Source organism: Frieseomelitta varia, unplaced genomic scaffold (assembly GCF_011392965.1).
Source record: "Frieseomelitta varia isolate USP_RPSP 00005682 unplaced genomic scaffold, Fvar_1.2 scaffold_820, whole genome shotgun sequence".
Taxonomy (NCBI): Eukaryota; Metazoa; Arthropoda; class Insecta; order Hymenoptera; family Apidae; genus Frieseomelitta; species Frieseomelitta varia.
The window spans coordinates 271,775-286,684 of record NW_025110613.1 but is presented as its reverse complement, the minus strand read 5'-3'; the positions used below and the strand labels follow the sequence as shown (position 1 = coordinate 286,684).

General features: G+C 30.3%; 1 protein-coding gene across 2 annotated transcripts in view; it reads right to left on the bottom strand.

Moving 5' to 3' along the window:
* Window positions 1–14,910, bottom strand: part of LOC122536294 (cyclic nucleotide-gated channel cone photoreceptor subunit alpha-like) — a 270,944-nt gene that overhangs the window by 1,894 nt on the left and 254,140 nt on the right. For both annotated transcript variants that reach the window (XM_043668539.1, XM_043668540.1), the window contains one exon: window positions 9,324–10,217. In XM_043668539.1, coding sequence (XP_043524474.1) covers window positions 9,324–10,217 — 894 coding nt within the window. The remainder of the gene's footprint in view (window positions 1–9,323; window positions 10,218–14,910) is intronic.

Here is a 14,910-nt window from a genome sequence, read left to right as displayed (position 1 = left end):
TTATACCGACGAGTTCAAAAAGAAAGCGAATTATTGTATACGGTTTGGTCACTCGTTACGGTCCGCAATTAATTGTCAGCGTAAGTAGTTAATCTCTTGCGCTGGAATGACGTGCCACGCACGTCCAGAACTTTTTGTCCCAAAATTGCAATATTTTCTCAGTTTTAAGGAAATATTTAAGTAAAACAAATAATAAATTTATTACTTTCCAATAATTTCTATCCAGTGACATTATACCGGCGAGTTCAAAAAGAAAGCGACGAATTATTTTATACGGTTTTTGGTCACTCGTTACGGTTCGCAATCAGTTGCCAGCGCAAGTGGTTAAGTGTGATTCGTGTTCGTGACCTTTCCGCTCGTTCTTTTGACGGTTCTCGTGTTTTCCTATTAGCGGACTAGCTTCGGTTCGAAGCTTCCGTATAGTATGACGAGAAAGGAACACGTAAATTCGCACTCTGAAATTTTCTTCGGTTTGCAGCACAATTTTGATACATGATGGAAGATAGTTTAAAATATAGAACAGGAGGTAGAGAGGATATATTGAGAAAAGTTGGGAAACTTTCGTGGTGTACAGTTTATGACGCATAATGTTTAAGGAGAGTTTTACAATGTAGCAATTTGTATGGAAATGTACTATAAGTTCTCCGTACGTTATTTCAGAAAATGGCAATCAGGTTTGAAATATAAAATAAAATATTTGGTTATTTATCTTTAATTGAATTTCGCGTTTTTTTTTTTTACTCAAATCTTTTATCTATTAATTTGATGATTTGTAATTGCAATAACATTGCGAAAATTTACTTACTGATTCAATCTCCTAACTATCTCTATTAAAAATATAATTAAACAAAAACGGAGTTAAATAAAGTAAAATTTATCAACATGCCTCATACATGAAAAAAAAAAAACATAAAGTATGTAACTACAGAAAAATAGAAATATTTACATTCTCTTATTATTTTTGTTCTACCTAGTTTTAGATGTAAGCAAATTTTAAATTTGTTTAGATAATTAGTCAAAGAATATATTTTTTTGATTTTGTTGCGTTCGTGTGGCTATTAACTCTCATTCATCCCTTGGGTAAATTTTATAAAATATCATATGTTATGTATAGCACACATTTTTGACATTTCTGATAATAAAATATGCTACCAAAGTTGTAAAATAATATTCTTTGTCAAGTTTCTTGATAGACAGTATATTATCTGTCAATTATTGTGTATTTATACCATAATTATACATTTAATGCGCCATCTTTTTGAATACAGTTGTAACAAATGATCGAAACGATAAGATCGTGATATAAAATTGAACATCTGCACGTGACAGTAGAAGTTTGCATGAATTTCATGTACAATTGAGTAGAAATTTACTCTGTCTTTACGCTGTTCACAAAAGAATTCATAAATTTAACTATTTACTCTTCCAGCGTAGGTATTAATTTTTTTACCACTATGTTAATTCGACACCAAAGGATCAAGTTGAAGAAATGAGGGACGAATGAGGATCGAGTATTGTTTCCAAAGACAAATTTCCAAGAAAGAACACTCGCGAAAATAATGCGCAACGCTAAAGAAAGCTGAAGAAAACGAGAAAGGGACAGCAAAGCGAAGTTAAATCGTAGAAAGAAAAAGATATTTGAATATCTTATTGGATTATTCTAACCGGATTCGTTCGACGCAGGCGTTGTGCCTCTAATTCAATTCCATGTCGACTAAACTGACCGTATGAACATTGATTTGCAAGAGGTTAAGACGTATGCTTAAATAGGATCCACGTTCAATGCGGATTGGAAGATGATCGTTATTAGCTTAGAACGTGACAATTGTGGAGATTGATTATTACATTATAATTAACTGGTGTCGGATGGCGGAACAATCTGACGTATATATCTTCAGTTGTCACGAGGTTGTAAACGTGCACCAAATTGTTTGTGCTGTTTGAAATATGTTTCTCGTGTTTCATACCATCAACAAGATGTATATATATTTAATAGGGCAGAATTTAGTGAACATATGCACTATGTAGACAATGCACTCATTTGCACAATTTGCATAAATTTTTACAAAAATATTAATTAATTGTAAAAAGTAAAAATGTTGGTATTCCTGATAAATAAATAAGGACATTTATTAAACAATTAACACTAATTATTACTAACGTTTGCTATTATTTAGATACTGAATCAGTCTTTTAGCGTGGAAGAAATATGAGCAAGTTGTCAAATATAGTTCTAGTCTCATATTTTAAATATTATTAATAATAATTTGTTCTGTACAAAATTATTAATAAAATTAATTATAGTAATAAAATTATTAAACTTTGTTAGCTTTAAAAATGATGAAAATAAAATGATGAACGTCTGCATCTGACGTTAGAAATATATGTCAGAAATTTTTGAGATAAAGAATTGAGATAAAGAATTTTGTCATTTCATTACGTGTGTAATGTAAATTGTGAATGAATTAATTCATTCGCTGCATATGGAAAAATTATTGTAAAGTTATTTTGAATTTAAATTTAAATCAAATTATGTTAAATTAATTTACATTTTATCTAATTATGATCCCAGTTTATTTCGTTATCAAGATAAATATTTTTTTAATAATAGACGAAAAGATATCGTAAGACTTTATAAATTTACGTTCATATGGTTGTTTGTATTATATATGCTATGTATACTTTTTCGAAATATATTGATAGAGAATTTCTGAGATAGTAAACAATTGTGATAGAAAATGGCCAGTGCTAAATATTGCTAAAATTATAATCCCTTGCATATTGAAAAGATTTACTTATCTGGATAATTATTTAAGAAAACTTCAATTCTAATAATCGTAATTTTGTGCTCTGTTCTCAGTGATATGCACTTGGTTCGAAAGTTATAAGAAAAAGAATTATATATGTTAAAAATGAAATTACATATGCATTTGCATAGGATTGCGATTCTAATAATAGACTGATTGGTTAAATGTTAAATAATAATAAATTGATTGATTAAATTTTTTGGAGTTTCGGGGGGCGGGGGGGGGGGATGGAAGAGAGAAATCACAAATTCATTTTGATTTAATATTATATTAGATATTATTTTGAAAAATCTATCAATTCTTTTAACAAATTTTTTAAAATACAAATAATAGAATAAAATGTTGAATCAATTAAAGTGGCATAACCCAACAATATCTTACTATTATCAGGATAGCAAGCCTATGCAATGTAATGTAATAAGTACGATCTTCCTTTTCTTAGAACTTTTGATCGTTCTACACTTCGAATCGAACATATATTTCTCTCTCATTTTCGAAAATTTAACAAAATTGACGTTGAGGCCCTCTTTTCCACATCATTATTCAATATCATTCAGTTTTGGATAAAATAATAACACTAAAATAATAATACACGTGCTTTAATTTCTCGAAGATGAATTGGAATCTTCTAAAAGTACATAAGGAGAATTAATAAGGTCGCTTTCATTGATATTCAAGAGATGCAGAGGAAATGCCACAATATCCAAGGGAAACTGATAGCATATTTATATATTCTCTCTCTATACTTGTACATATATGTTTATTAAAAAAAAAAAAACAATTACGTTAAAATTAATAACAAAGTTAATAATCATTCTCTATAATATCAACTCTTCCGGTTTGGTAATGATTTTGTGGAGATCTTTTAATTTATCCAAGATTTATTTAGGTTTTCTATAATTAATTCTTTCAATGTTAATATTGTTATATATTGTTATCATCTGACAAAGTTGATATTCTTTCATCTCCTTTTTAATATTTCTGGAATTTTATTATTTATGAAAATTGCTCTTGGTAATCCTTTGTGCGAGTTCATTGATTTGTTCGGTGATTAAATTTAAATATTTTTTGCTTTTCATTTTGCTTTCAATGAATTGCAAATTGGCATCGCCTTTGTTTCCAATTCCATCCCAGATCATCACACCACCATCACTACCCAATTTTTTTTTTCTTCTCGTGAATCAATTTTACTTTTTTCAAACAATTTTTAAAAATTTAGAAACAGACTTTTGAATTTAATGATTCTCGAAATCTCAATTTAATTTGTTTTGATGGTTCATATTGATACTTTATCATACGACATTTGTTTTTGACTGCTTGACAGACCACAAACTATTGAATAATGATAACAAAAAATTCAAGTGCGCTTTCGGTATATTCATACTAACCCAGTGAATATTGATTTTGTTTAATAATAGATCTTTTTCTTGCATTCATCACATTAGAAAATTCCAAATATCAATGAGAAATTTTCAAAGTCTCACATCATTGTGAGAAAATTTCAAAAATTAATGTACCATATCATTTCGTTTAGGATTTTCTACAAATAAAAGTTAATTAACCCAAGTTTATGTTTTTTTAATCAAAAGGAAAAGAGTTATGCTTAATTTTTATTCTTGCAGACACGTTCAATCGTATAAAATTGTCTGATGAAGTACTAACAAAAAAAAAAAAAAAAAAAAAAAATAAACTGTACCTATAATTTATGCAGTATTTTTTATTTACAATTTAAAATTTGTTCAACAATGAAACATCTGATTGAACTCTCATCACATGAGTGTTACTTAAAATTCTTTGAAATTTCTTAACGATTCATATTGATTAATTACACATGCAAGCATTGAGTTTATTCTCGCGCACCATTTATTTCTAATGCATCGACATTTAAAGAAACTGCCATGTAGAGAAGCCATAGAAATGTATAAGAATGCTTATATCACAGAGGCTTGCATATTCACGAATTTCTCGTTAATGCTATCACTACGCTTGAATTTTTACTTGTAAGATTTCGTAGCAATGGATCGTGAGGACACTTTGAGGGATCCTGAGAGTATTTTAAGAGCAAATAGTGTATCATGCGACAAAAGGCAACACACAAGCGTATGTAACCTCGAGTTATCAGCAACTTCGTAGAAAACCCTATTATGTCACGTGTTTCAAGTAGCAGTGCATCTTAACCTCTCACGGTTAAGGTGTCAATTGGGTTGACTTTAAATGTTCACCTCCTCTACACGAAATGAGGACTTTAACTCAGTTTAACATTCAGATAACGATCGTGCATCTTAAAAAGAAAAAAATGTTCATATTTTTGTAATATACACTCCTGCTTAAAATTCTTAGGACTTTTATTTTTGGTATTCAGTACTTATTGTGGATTAACTTCTATGCATATTTTAAAATAATATATGTCTTATAATAGTACAATATACAATACAATATGTAAAACAATATATTTATATATTAACAGAGTTTTTATTGTGTAAAATATATTTTTATATTTATCGTATTCAATTGTATGTATGTATTGTATTTATTGTAAATACTATATTTATTGCATATAATTTATATCGTACTATTTTTGTTACACAGATATAGTATTTGTAGATTTCTAAGCGAGGGTGTACACTTAATGACGAAAATTAAGAAACAACATATTCCTCATCAAAAACTATTGTTCATTTTTAAACTTGAAATAAATATAACGTAAAAAGATAAATTGGAAATAAAAATATTGTGATGAGGTATCATACATTAACGGAATATAATTATTATATTTTGTTAATGTACGAATGTTACAATTTTTTTAAATCTATTTTTATAAAGATCACAATTAATATCGAAACAAAATCTTTATGACAAAAATTAAGAAACACGTCGTGTTTAATTTTCATTTTTAACAAAAATAGTAACATATAATTGTTCATTATTTTCGTGGAGTTTTAATAAAATCTTTAAAAAGATCCTTAGATTTTCATAACCGCATAACATTTACGAGCCATTAAATCCATTAAACTAACAGAAAACTCAATCAGTATATTACATCATTTTTCCATTAATTTCTTTTCTCTATTAATTTTATTTTATTGACGAAACAAAGAACTATCAAATGATATTTTATGTAATTTTATAAGTATTTTGTAATTTTACAAGTCTAGATATAGATTTAATACTTTGTACCATAAGAAGTGTTTTAATTACTTTAAAAGAATACTTAAAATCGTTGAACATATAAGATACATAATGTTTTCCATCATTTCTTACATTTGTATTAACAAATAAAAATCGACTTAGAATTATATTTATGCATTGTTGTAAATATATGGAATAAATATATTTTTCTTGCACTTTAACACATACATGGATTACTTACACATTTGTAAAACAAAATTCTTATGTATAATTAAGCTGTTTCTTAAGTTTTGCCAGTAAGTGTATAGTATATGTAATTTAAACTTTTGTAATTTTTAGAAAAAAAGGGAATGAAGTTAATTGATAAAACATTTGCTCAATTCGTTTCAACAATATTAACTATTATAGAGATATAGAGATTTCATATTTGTAAAATTTATATTATATTATATTAATAATAAATTTAAATTTATATAAATTTTTAAATAAATAATAAATATAAATTTATATTATGATATCTTTCTGTATCTCTAGTGCTTTACATTTGAAGTAATAAAATGACTTCGTATTATTTTAATATTACACAAAATCAAGTCGATTCTTTAGATGCTTTCAAGTTCACCAAGTAACAGCAACTTTATTAATAATTTCCGCTTGTTATTGATATTAATAGATTAGTATCTGCTAATATTTTCAATATTATTCAGTAATAGTATCAAGAAATATTTATTCTTTGTATCCCAATTGTCTCGTTTAAAAGTCTACTATACACCTTTCATTGTGTATCAAAAAAATTCATCACAACGTAGAAATATTCCTTTCAGAAACAATTGACACAATAATCAAATAGCAGAATCTCTTACATTCAATCATTCAAAGTACAAATTCTTTCTTTGTTGGCCTAACGATATTTCTCTCATTCGACTTTCTTCAACTTCGCATTGCACAGTCTTCGAATTCTGTTATTTCTAAACAGAAATGCAAATGGAACATCTGGCGCTATCATCTTTATTCAATCAAATTAGTCGTAGCTAATTTGATTTCTCGTTTTCCTCTATTTCCTTTTTCACCCTGTTTTACACCCTCTATTACTTCTTTAAACCGAAACGTTCGAGGCTAATTATTGGAAAATTCGGGCACGTGACATTATTAGACCGTCTTCTAGTTGTCGAATTTATCGGCAAAGCAATTTCGATCGAAAATAGGAAAATAAACAGAGAGAGAGAGAGAAAGAGAGAGAGAGAGAGAGAGAGAGAGAGAGAGAGAGAGAGAAGAAAAAAAAGAGTCTAGGCAGCTGAATTTACTTTTCCATATTCATCAGTTTTATCCGATTATTTGAGCTTATTCGAGCATGTTTGCCTTTGCACGATTCTAAAGAGGCTTACTTCCGAGCCAGAGGAAATGTATTTTAAAAAAGTGTCGAACGATTGCTGCCTATTTCGTTGGATATTCCATTGAAGTCAGAAAAGATATTCATCCAAATGACCATATGTGACCATCGTCGATTATCGACTGGAGTTGTTCAATGTTTATTTTATTAGCGGTACGCATTATCAATTATCATTTGTCCTTACGACGAGAAGTTCAAGGTTATATGATAAGAAACGAATTTTTGAATGGATAGAACAGTAGTTGATTTAACAAATAAATTTAGACGTTATTTTCTATATCGAGGGTTTTTGTTTCTCTGCCGTTTATTTTTCTTTCTTTATAAATATGCTGACTTGAAAAATAAAGTTTTATACAGAGAAGTGGTTGAATAATGGATGTGCTTGTTTATCCTCGTCTATAAAACTGGAATTTCCAACGATGTAACTTGATGTAATTTGAATGATTCACAGCGAGACACTAATTTAAAGGAGGTATTGCTTCATATTACGTGGAAACGAATATTTCTTTGTGCATTTACGTAAATGTCTTTGATTTAATCTTACCTAAACGTTTCAGTCTTCAATCAAATTTTACCCGTCCTTAATTATTAATATTGATATCAATATTAATTTTGATATTTTTAAAATATACATATATATAAAATTTAAAATTAATATAATTAAATAAAGTTTTATAATAAAAATATATTTCACTAATAATTAAAAATTAATAATATTATTAATAGTTTAAAGCAACGAAAATGAATTTTTACAAAATAAATAAGTAAAATTTATTTTGTACCTTTTGTATCAGGGTTAATTAATTAATTTTAATTATTTCGAAAGTGAATGATCTATATATATATATATATATATTATTTTTTGTGAAATAAAAAAAATAAATATATATTTAGAAATTAAATGTTTGTCGTATTTATTAATATCTAGTTTTCTTTTAAATAAGTTTAATTTATATAATGATTTCACGTGCAAGTTACGACAATTGTCTTTATAAATAAAAGTACTAATAACTTATTCTTAATAAATTGTTCTTGGAATCAATAGGAAAGAGATATTGACGTCATACTTTTGCAAAAAGAAACACTTTACTTTGTGCTTCTGAATATGCAGTTATTTTTCATTTATTTATTACTCTTGACTCAATCTGTCCCCCAGTGTTCAACATCGATTTCATTCATAAATTACGATAACTATATTCAAGTGAGATAGCTATGATGATCGTTGATGGATAAAAATTGCGTAGCTGGTAGTATAATATAATAACAATAATATTATATATTATTATATATTATAATATAATAACAATAATGTTTATATTAATATTATATTTTAACATAATTATATAGTACTACCGTCATTTTTCATTTTGTAGAACGTTCTAATTCGTTCGTTCTTACGAAAGCTTACAGAGAAATTATACTCTCTGGTCCCCCAGGATTGTTATTCTCTTGGCATTCGAAGCTTCCTTTAAGCTTCGAATCGACTGAGTTCCCGCATTCTCGAAAAACCTACATTCCCTTTTCACCAGAGACCACGAACGTGCCAATCTAGGAAATCAGACCGGCAGTCTATATAAATCAACGACGCGGTGACATTCCATTCTCTCTCAAGTCTCAAGCGTCGGTGGGTGAAATCTAGTTAAAGGTGGCCGCGCCCTGTGTGTGCCAAACACTCAACGAGCACCGTCTAACCGGCGAGCAAACGAACATCGGTACACGAACACAAGTATTACGGAGAACGAGCCAAAAGAACTAAGAATAAAAACTAGAAGAGAAGAGAAGGCTAACGAAGAAGGGAACGCGAAAGAAACGAAAAGGAAAACGTGAAAGGAAAACAGATGGGAGAAGATAGAAGAAGAAGAAGAAGAAGAAGAAGAAGAAGAAGAAGAAGAAGAAGAAGAAGAAGAAGAAGAAAGAAAGAAAGAAAATAAAAAAAAAAGAAAAAAAGAATGAAAGCAAAGGAAGAGCGTGTACAGTCGTAGAGACATATCACTCACTCGGCGTTGGTCTCCGGGGTGGGTAGATCGCCGATCGTGGTGAGGGTGAGGGTGGACCAGTACAGCGAACCGAGATACTTTCTGGTCAAGGTCGCGTACGCTCCTGGCCTGTACGGGTAGACCCATTCACCTTGGAATCCCTCCGCTTCGCTGAGCAAGTAGTAAAAGCAGCCGAACCAGTGAGCCAGTATCAGCAATATATGTATCAGATTCAGCACACGCCACAGGTTCGGATAAACCGTCCGCGACTCGACCATGTAGTAGTAATTGTACACGCGGTAGATCTTGAGGAACCTCGGGAACCTGAGCATCGGATTGCTACCGAGGTTCACTTGGAGGAGATCGAGCGGCAGCAGCGCCAGCAAGTCCAACACGAACGACTTGGACTTGAGATAATGACCGGCCAGTTTCTTGCTGTTGTACACCATCAGTCCTTGCTCGAGGTAGCCGGTACGAAACTGCACCGCCACGTCCAGAAAGAACACTAGGTCCGTGAAACCGTCGCAGGCGAGCCAAGCGGCCGGCGCCACCGCCTGCAGCTCCGGCAGGCTTTGCCTCACGATCAACGTCCACAGATTGTACAGCACGCAGCCGGACAGCAACATCAACCAGTAGTAGTAAAAGTTCTCGTCTGGATTCACCACGGTCTTGGGTGGTTTCTGCGGCCTCCTCGGTCGTCGTCGGCGACGGCCGCTCGAATCCTTGTCGTCGGCGGCGTCACCTTCGCCCTCGCCCGTGTCCAACGTCTCCTGGCTCTCCGGTATCTGTCTGGTGGAAAATCGCTTGAGGAACGAGTCCTCGCGTTTCAACGGCGGCTTCTTCTGGATCGTTGAGATCGCCGACGAGAGTTGCACCGTTGTCCGTAGCTTCATCCATCGTTGGTTGCTCTTCGTTCTGCGAACAGACAGAGAAATAGATCGCCAGTGAGGGACGAAACTGGGGCTGCGAGGTCCGGGTCGAAGACCGAGGTCGCAGAGAGATAGAATGAGACCGAGTCGAAGTTTCTGAACGGGGAGATCAGAGAGATTAGAAATTGTGTGCTTACCTAGGTGACGTCGTTCGATATTTATCGAGGAGAGGCTTGAAACTTTCCGACGCGGAAAGTGTTTTTTTTCTTTTTCATGGAGAGGGAGAGAAAGCAATTTCTCGACCAGGCTCTTAATACCTCGTTTGCGAGTCGGTAAATATTCCGACAAATTGCATTCTACACGATTATTTATTATTTACGTTAATTAACGTGATAATAAATAATCTATCCACGAACGTCAAAATATCTTACAACTCGCAGATAAAGTGGTAAAAAATATCATTTGAATAAGATCTTTTATGGATCGATAAGGAAATAGTAAGGATATTTAATAAAAGTCACAGGATAGATAATTAAGTACGTAATAATAATGCGTCGAAGTACGATATTTTAGGATTTAAACGTCTGAATTTATAATAAATAAAAATTTTGAGGTGAAAGTAAATTTTTAAATTTGTTCAAGCCACGGTGATTCTATTATCATCTTGAAATGATTACAACCCCACATCTCTTAAGCAACACGTAATTTTAATGAATCTTCCATTTATGAAATAAGTTTTCATTTGTAAAAAAAACGTTTTCATTTATAAAATATCTTTTGCATTAAAACATCGCAGTTCATCAGAAACAATTAAACTGAAAAACATTTCAACGCGTACGGAATAAAATAGTTAACTGCAACTCAATTACGCGCCATTAATCACTATTCTAATTGCTGCGAAGATAAATGTAGCTGGATGTTAGATTGTTTATCTTTCGCGTTATCGTAATTTCCAGTGACCGAATTTTCTTCTTCGGGTGTAGCAATCATTTTCGAATTGAAATACCATAAGTAATGCTGTTTAATTTCCAGAGAATGTTCAAAAATTATGTGTCCTTATTAGACTGCGGATGTTTACATACGTAAAACAAGCAAAAAAGTGAAATTAATGAAATTTATATTCATAAAATGTGTAAATATGCATGGCAAATATCTATGAGAAGTATATAAAATTTTTGAGTAATATGTTATTTAATGCTATTTGAAATTCAATATACTGAGTAACAATATAAATTGGATTCAATAACAATACATATTAACTCAATAATATATATATATATATAATTATAAAACTTATATAAATTATTATTATTATATATTATTATATACAAATTATTCTGGCTTTTTCATATTTCACACTCAGATATTGAGATTTATTAGTTAATGTTAACTTGTGACTATTAAAATGCTAAAAAAGTTTCACGTGAGTATATTTTTATCTGTGAGTGTATTTTAATGCCATTATGATACCGATGACTTGGTTTGTATTGATTTTTTAAATTATATACATAGTCGTCTAAAATGGTAATTAAGTATGATGAAATCAATATGCTTTTTAATTGAAGAAACGTATGCAACATGCAAAATATTTTTGCACGGACATCCGTAATCTAGATCACGACAGAAGTTTGACAGAAGTATTCTACTAAAAATGGACACCTACCATAAACTTGTCTTTGGGACTTTAAATTTCAAGGTCAAAATTTTTTTTTATCGAATCATTCATCGCAAATTCTAAAGGAACTATGATTCCATTCTGTTACGAAATGTCGTAACAAATGGTCTTATGATCAATTGAGTTTTCTTTATTTATCGAATGCTTATTCGCGGAATGATCATTTTCATAGAATAAATCATCCTTTAAATGTTTGAGTTATGCGCAAGTCCTGTTAACGACGAAGAGAGAGATTATTGTTTAGCTGGCGATATAAAGTAAAAAATATACAGAAGATCGATGCGATTTGGACAGTCAGTTTCGAGATCAGTGTTAAAAATAACGAAGAGTGGAGTCCATTAGCTCAAGGAAGAACGAGTCATCGCTCTTGTTCGTGCTTATCCGTTAATGGGTTTGCGTGGTACTCCCTGTCAGGTTAGAATTGCACATAATATAGCCGGACAAATAATCAACGAAAAAAAAAAAAAAAGGCCTGTCTACGTCTTTATAAAACGCATCAGCTGCTACTGCAAATGAACCATTGCTCGTTGAAATCCTCTCGCTGTTGAGCATTAAATAAATTGTGAAGAAATATTGGATCCAATATCGGATATTGTCCTGCGGGTATTAATAAATTGTGCAGAGACACTTTCTGCAAAGTGACATGTTCACGGACGAATGCATTTTTCGCGTAGAAGCGTCCTGAATCAGCAAAGCGTCAAGAATATGAGCTCGCGAAAATCTACGTGTAATGGGTTAGAGATTCAAGCAGGGATGCCCCAACAAGGTGCCATATCACCGACAGAATTTATTATCCTGTTAACAAGTGCATCGTATTTTCAATATTGACGCTCTCGCGTTACATATCAGGTTACACCCTGACAAAGATGCTCCATTAACTATATCATGCATGACGATGTGCTGTTTCATTTCAGTTAACCTGTTTGCTAATTGTTTTTGAAATTACGAAATGCTCGAAACGCGATTTATAGTTCGGTACGTTCGGTTTTTTTTTTTTAAATTTCGGCCAGATCATTGGACATCTCTAGATATTTTTTTTCCTTCTTGTCGATTTGGGATTTTTCTTTGCTTTTTATTATATCGCAAGCTAAGTAATAATTTCATTCTTCATCGTTCAGTGGCTTCATCATGCAGCATTTGATGCGGAGTTCGAGGTTCTTTTTTAAAATATATCGTTCTGTAAATAAAGAGAACCTTTGAGTATTTAAATATAAGTAAGCAATAAGTATTAAATATAAGTAATTATATAAGTAAGAGGACCTTTTAAGTATTTAAATATAAGTAAATAATAAGTATTAAATATAAGTAAGTAATGAGTATTAAATATATATAAGTAATAATATAAGTAAGAGAATCTTTAAGTATTTAAATATAAGTAAGTAATAAGTATTAAATATAAGTATTAATATAAGTAAGAGGACTTTTAAGTATTTAGATATAAGTAAATAATAAGTATTAAATAAATATAAGTAATAATATAAGTAAGAGAATCTTTAAGTATTTAAATATAAGTAAGTAATAAGTATTAAATATAAGTATTAATATAAGTAAGAGGACTTTTAAGTATTTAGATATAAGTAAATAATAAGTATTAAATAAATATAAGTAATAATATAAGTAAGAGAATCTTTAAGTATTTAAATATAAGTAAGTAATAAGTATTAAATATAAGTATTAATATAAGTAAGAGGACCTTTAAATATTTAGATATAAGTAAGTAATAAGTATTAAATATAAGTATTAATACAAGTAAGAGGACCTTTAAGTATTTAGATATAAGTAAATAATAAGTATTAAATATAAGTAATAATATAAGTAAGAGAACCTTTAAGTATTTAAATATAAGTAAGTAATAAGTATTAAATATAAGTAATAATATAAGTAAGAGAATCTTTAAGTATTTAAATATAAGTAAATAATAAGTATTAAATATAAGTAATAATATAAGTAAGAAAACTTTTAAGTATTTAAATATTTAACACTTAAATTAGTGCCCTTTACTCTTTGTTCTTATTAATACTTTTTTTATTAAAGTAGTTTGAAGTAGTTATTCTTTAAATAACCTTATAAATAAAGAAAACTTAAATATCGTAAGACTCGGAAATTATTTTTCCAGTTTCTTTACTTTCCATATTTTCTTTGAAACTGAACTTTTATCTCTCCTGAAGAATGTTATAAAATACAACGAAAAAAATTGACCTTAAACTTTGAGGTTAAGACCAATTTTGAGATATCTCCATCGATCTGTCAAACTCGCGACATATAACTTTTGAATCACCTTGTACAATCGCTCAGAGGAGCTAAATCAATTAGCTCCACTTTTTTGTAAATTTCTCCTTTTTTCTTTCTTAAAAGAAGCAAAAAGTCTTTTGAAAAGCAAAGAATTCTTTCAAGGATTGAGAATATACTAGGAACAGAACAGAAATGCAGGAGCGGAATTTTGTTTCTGAAGAAGTTTGGTGAAAGTGCTAAATTTTAGATAAAAAAGAACAGTCGATAAAAGTTCGTAGGATCGAATAATACATAAAAATTGATTGAGATTCTCGGGAAAGTAAAAAGATTAAAAGCTCAGAAGTTATATAGTATTAATAGAAAGATGAATAAAAGATTACATTACTAAAAGACGCATTAGCAGAAAGATAATTCTTTCCAAGATTTCCTAATGATTAATACATTTTTCAACAATATTTAATGAGAAATTACATTATTTCAAACAATGAATAGATAAACTTGATTTAAAGTTAAATTTATATTCCCCTCAATCGTTGTTCAATATTTTGTCATCATAAACACAGGGCCAGCTTCAACGTAGATGTACATATTTAATTGAAAAGAAAAGAAGTTTCATCATTTCTTTCGAACTGAATAATTATCGTTCGAGTTGCTTTTTTCTTGTTAATCTCAAAATGAAGGCTGCAACTTTTTAAGCAAGTTTCGTTTAATACACGCGGCGAAACAAAGAGAAACGAGTATCGTGGTACCGTTTCTAAGAAGTTGCAAGCTTTTGAATAGATTTACGAGTGTCTTCCCCATTTGAAGCTCACCACTTGCAAACCGAGACAGT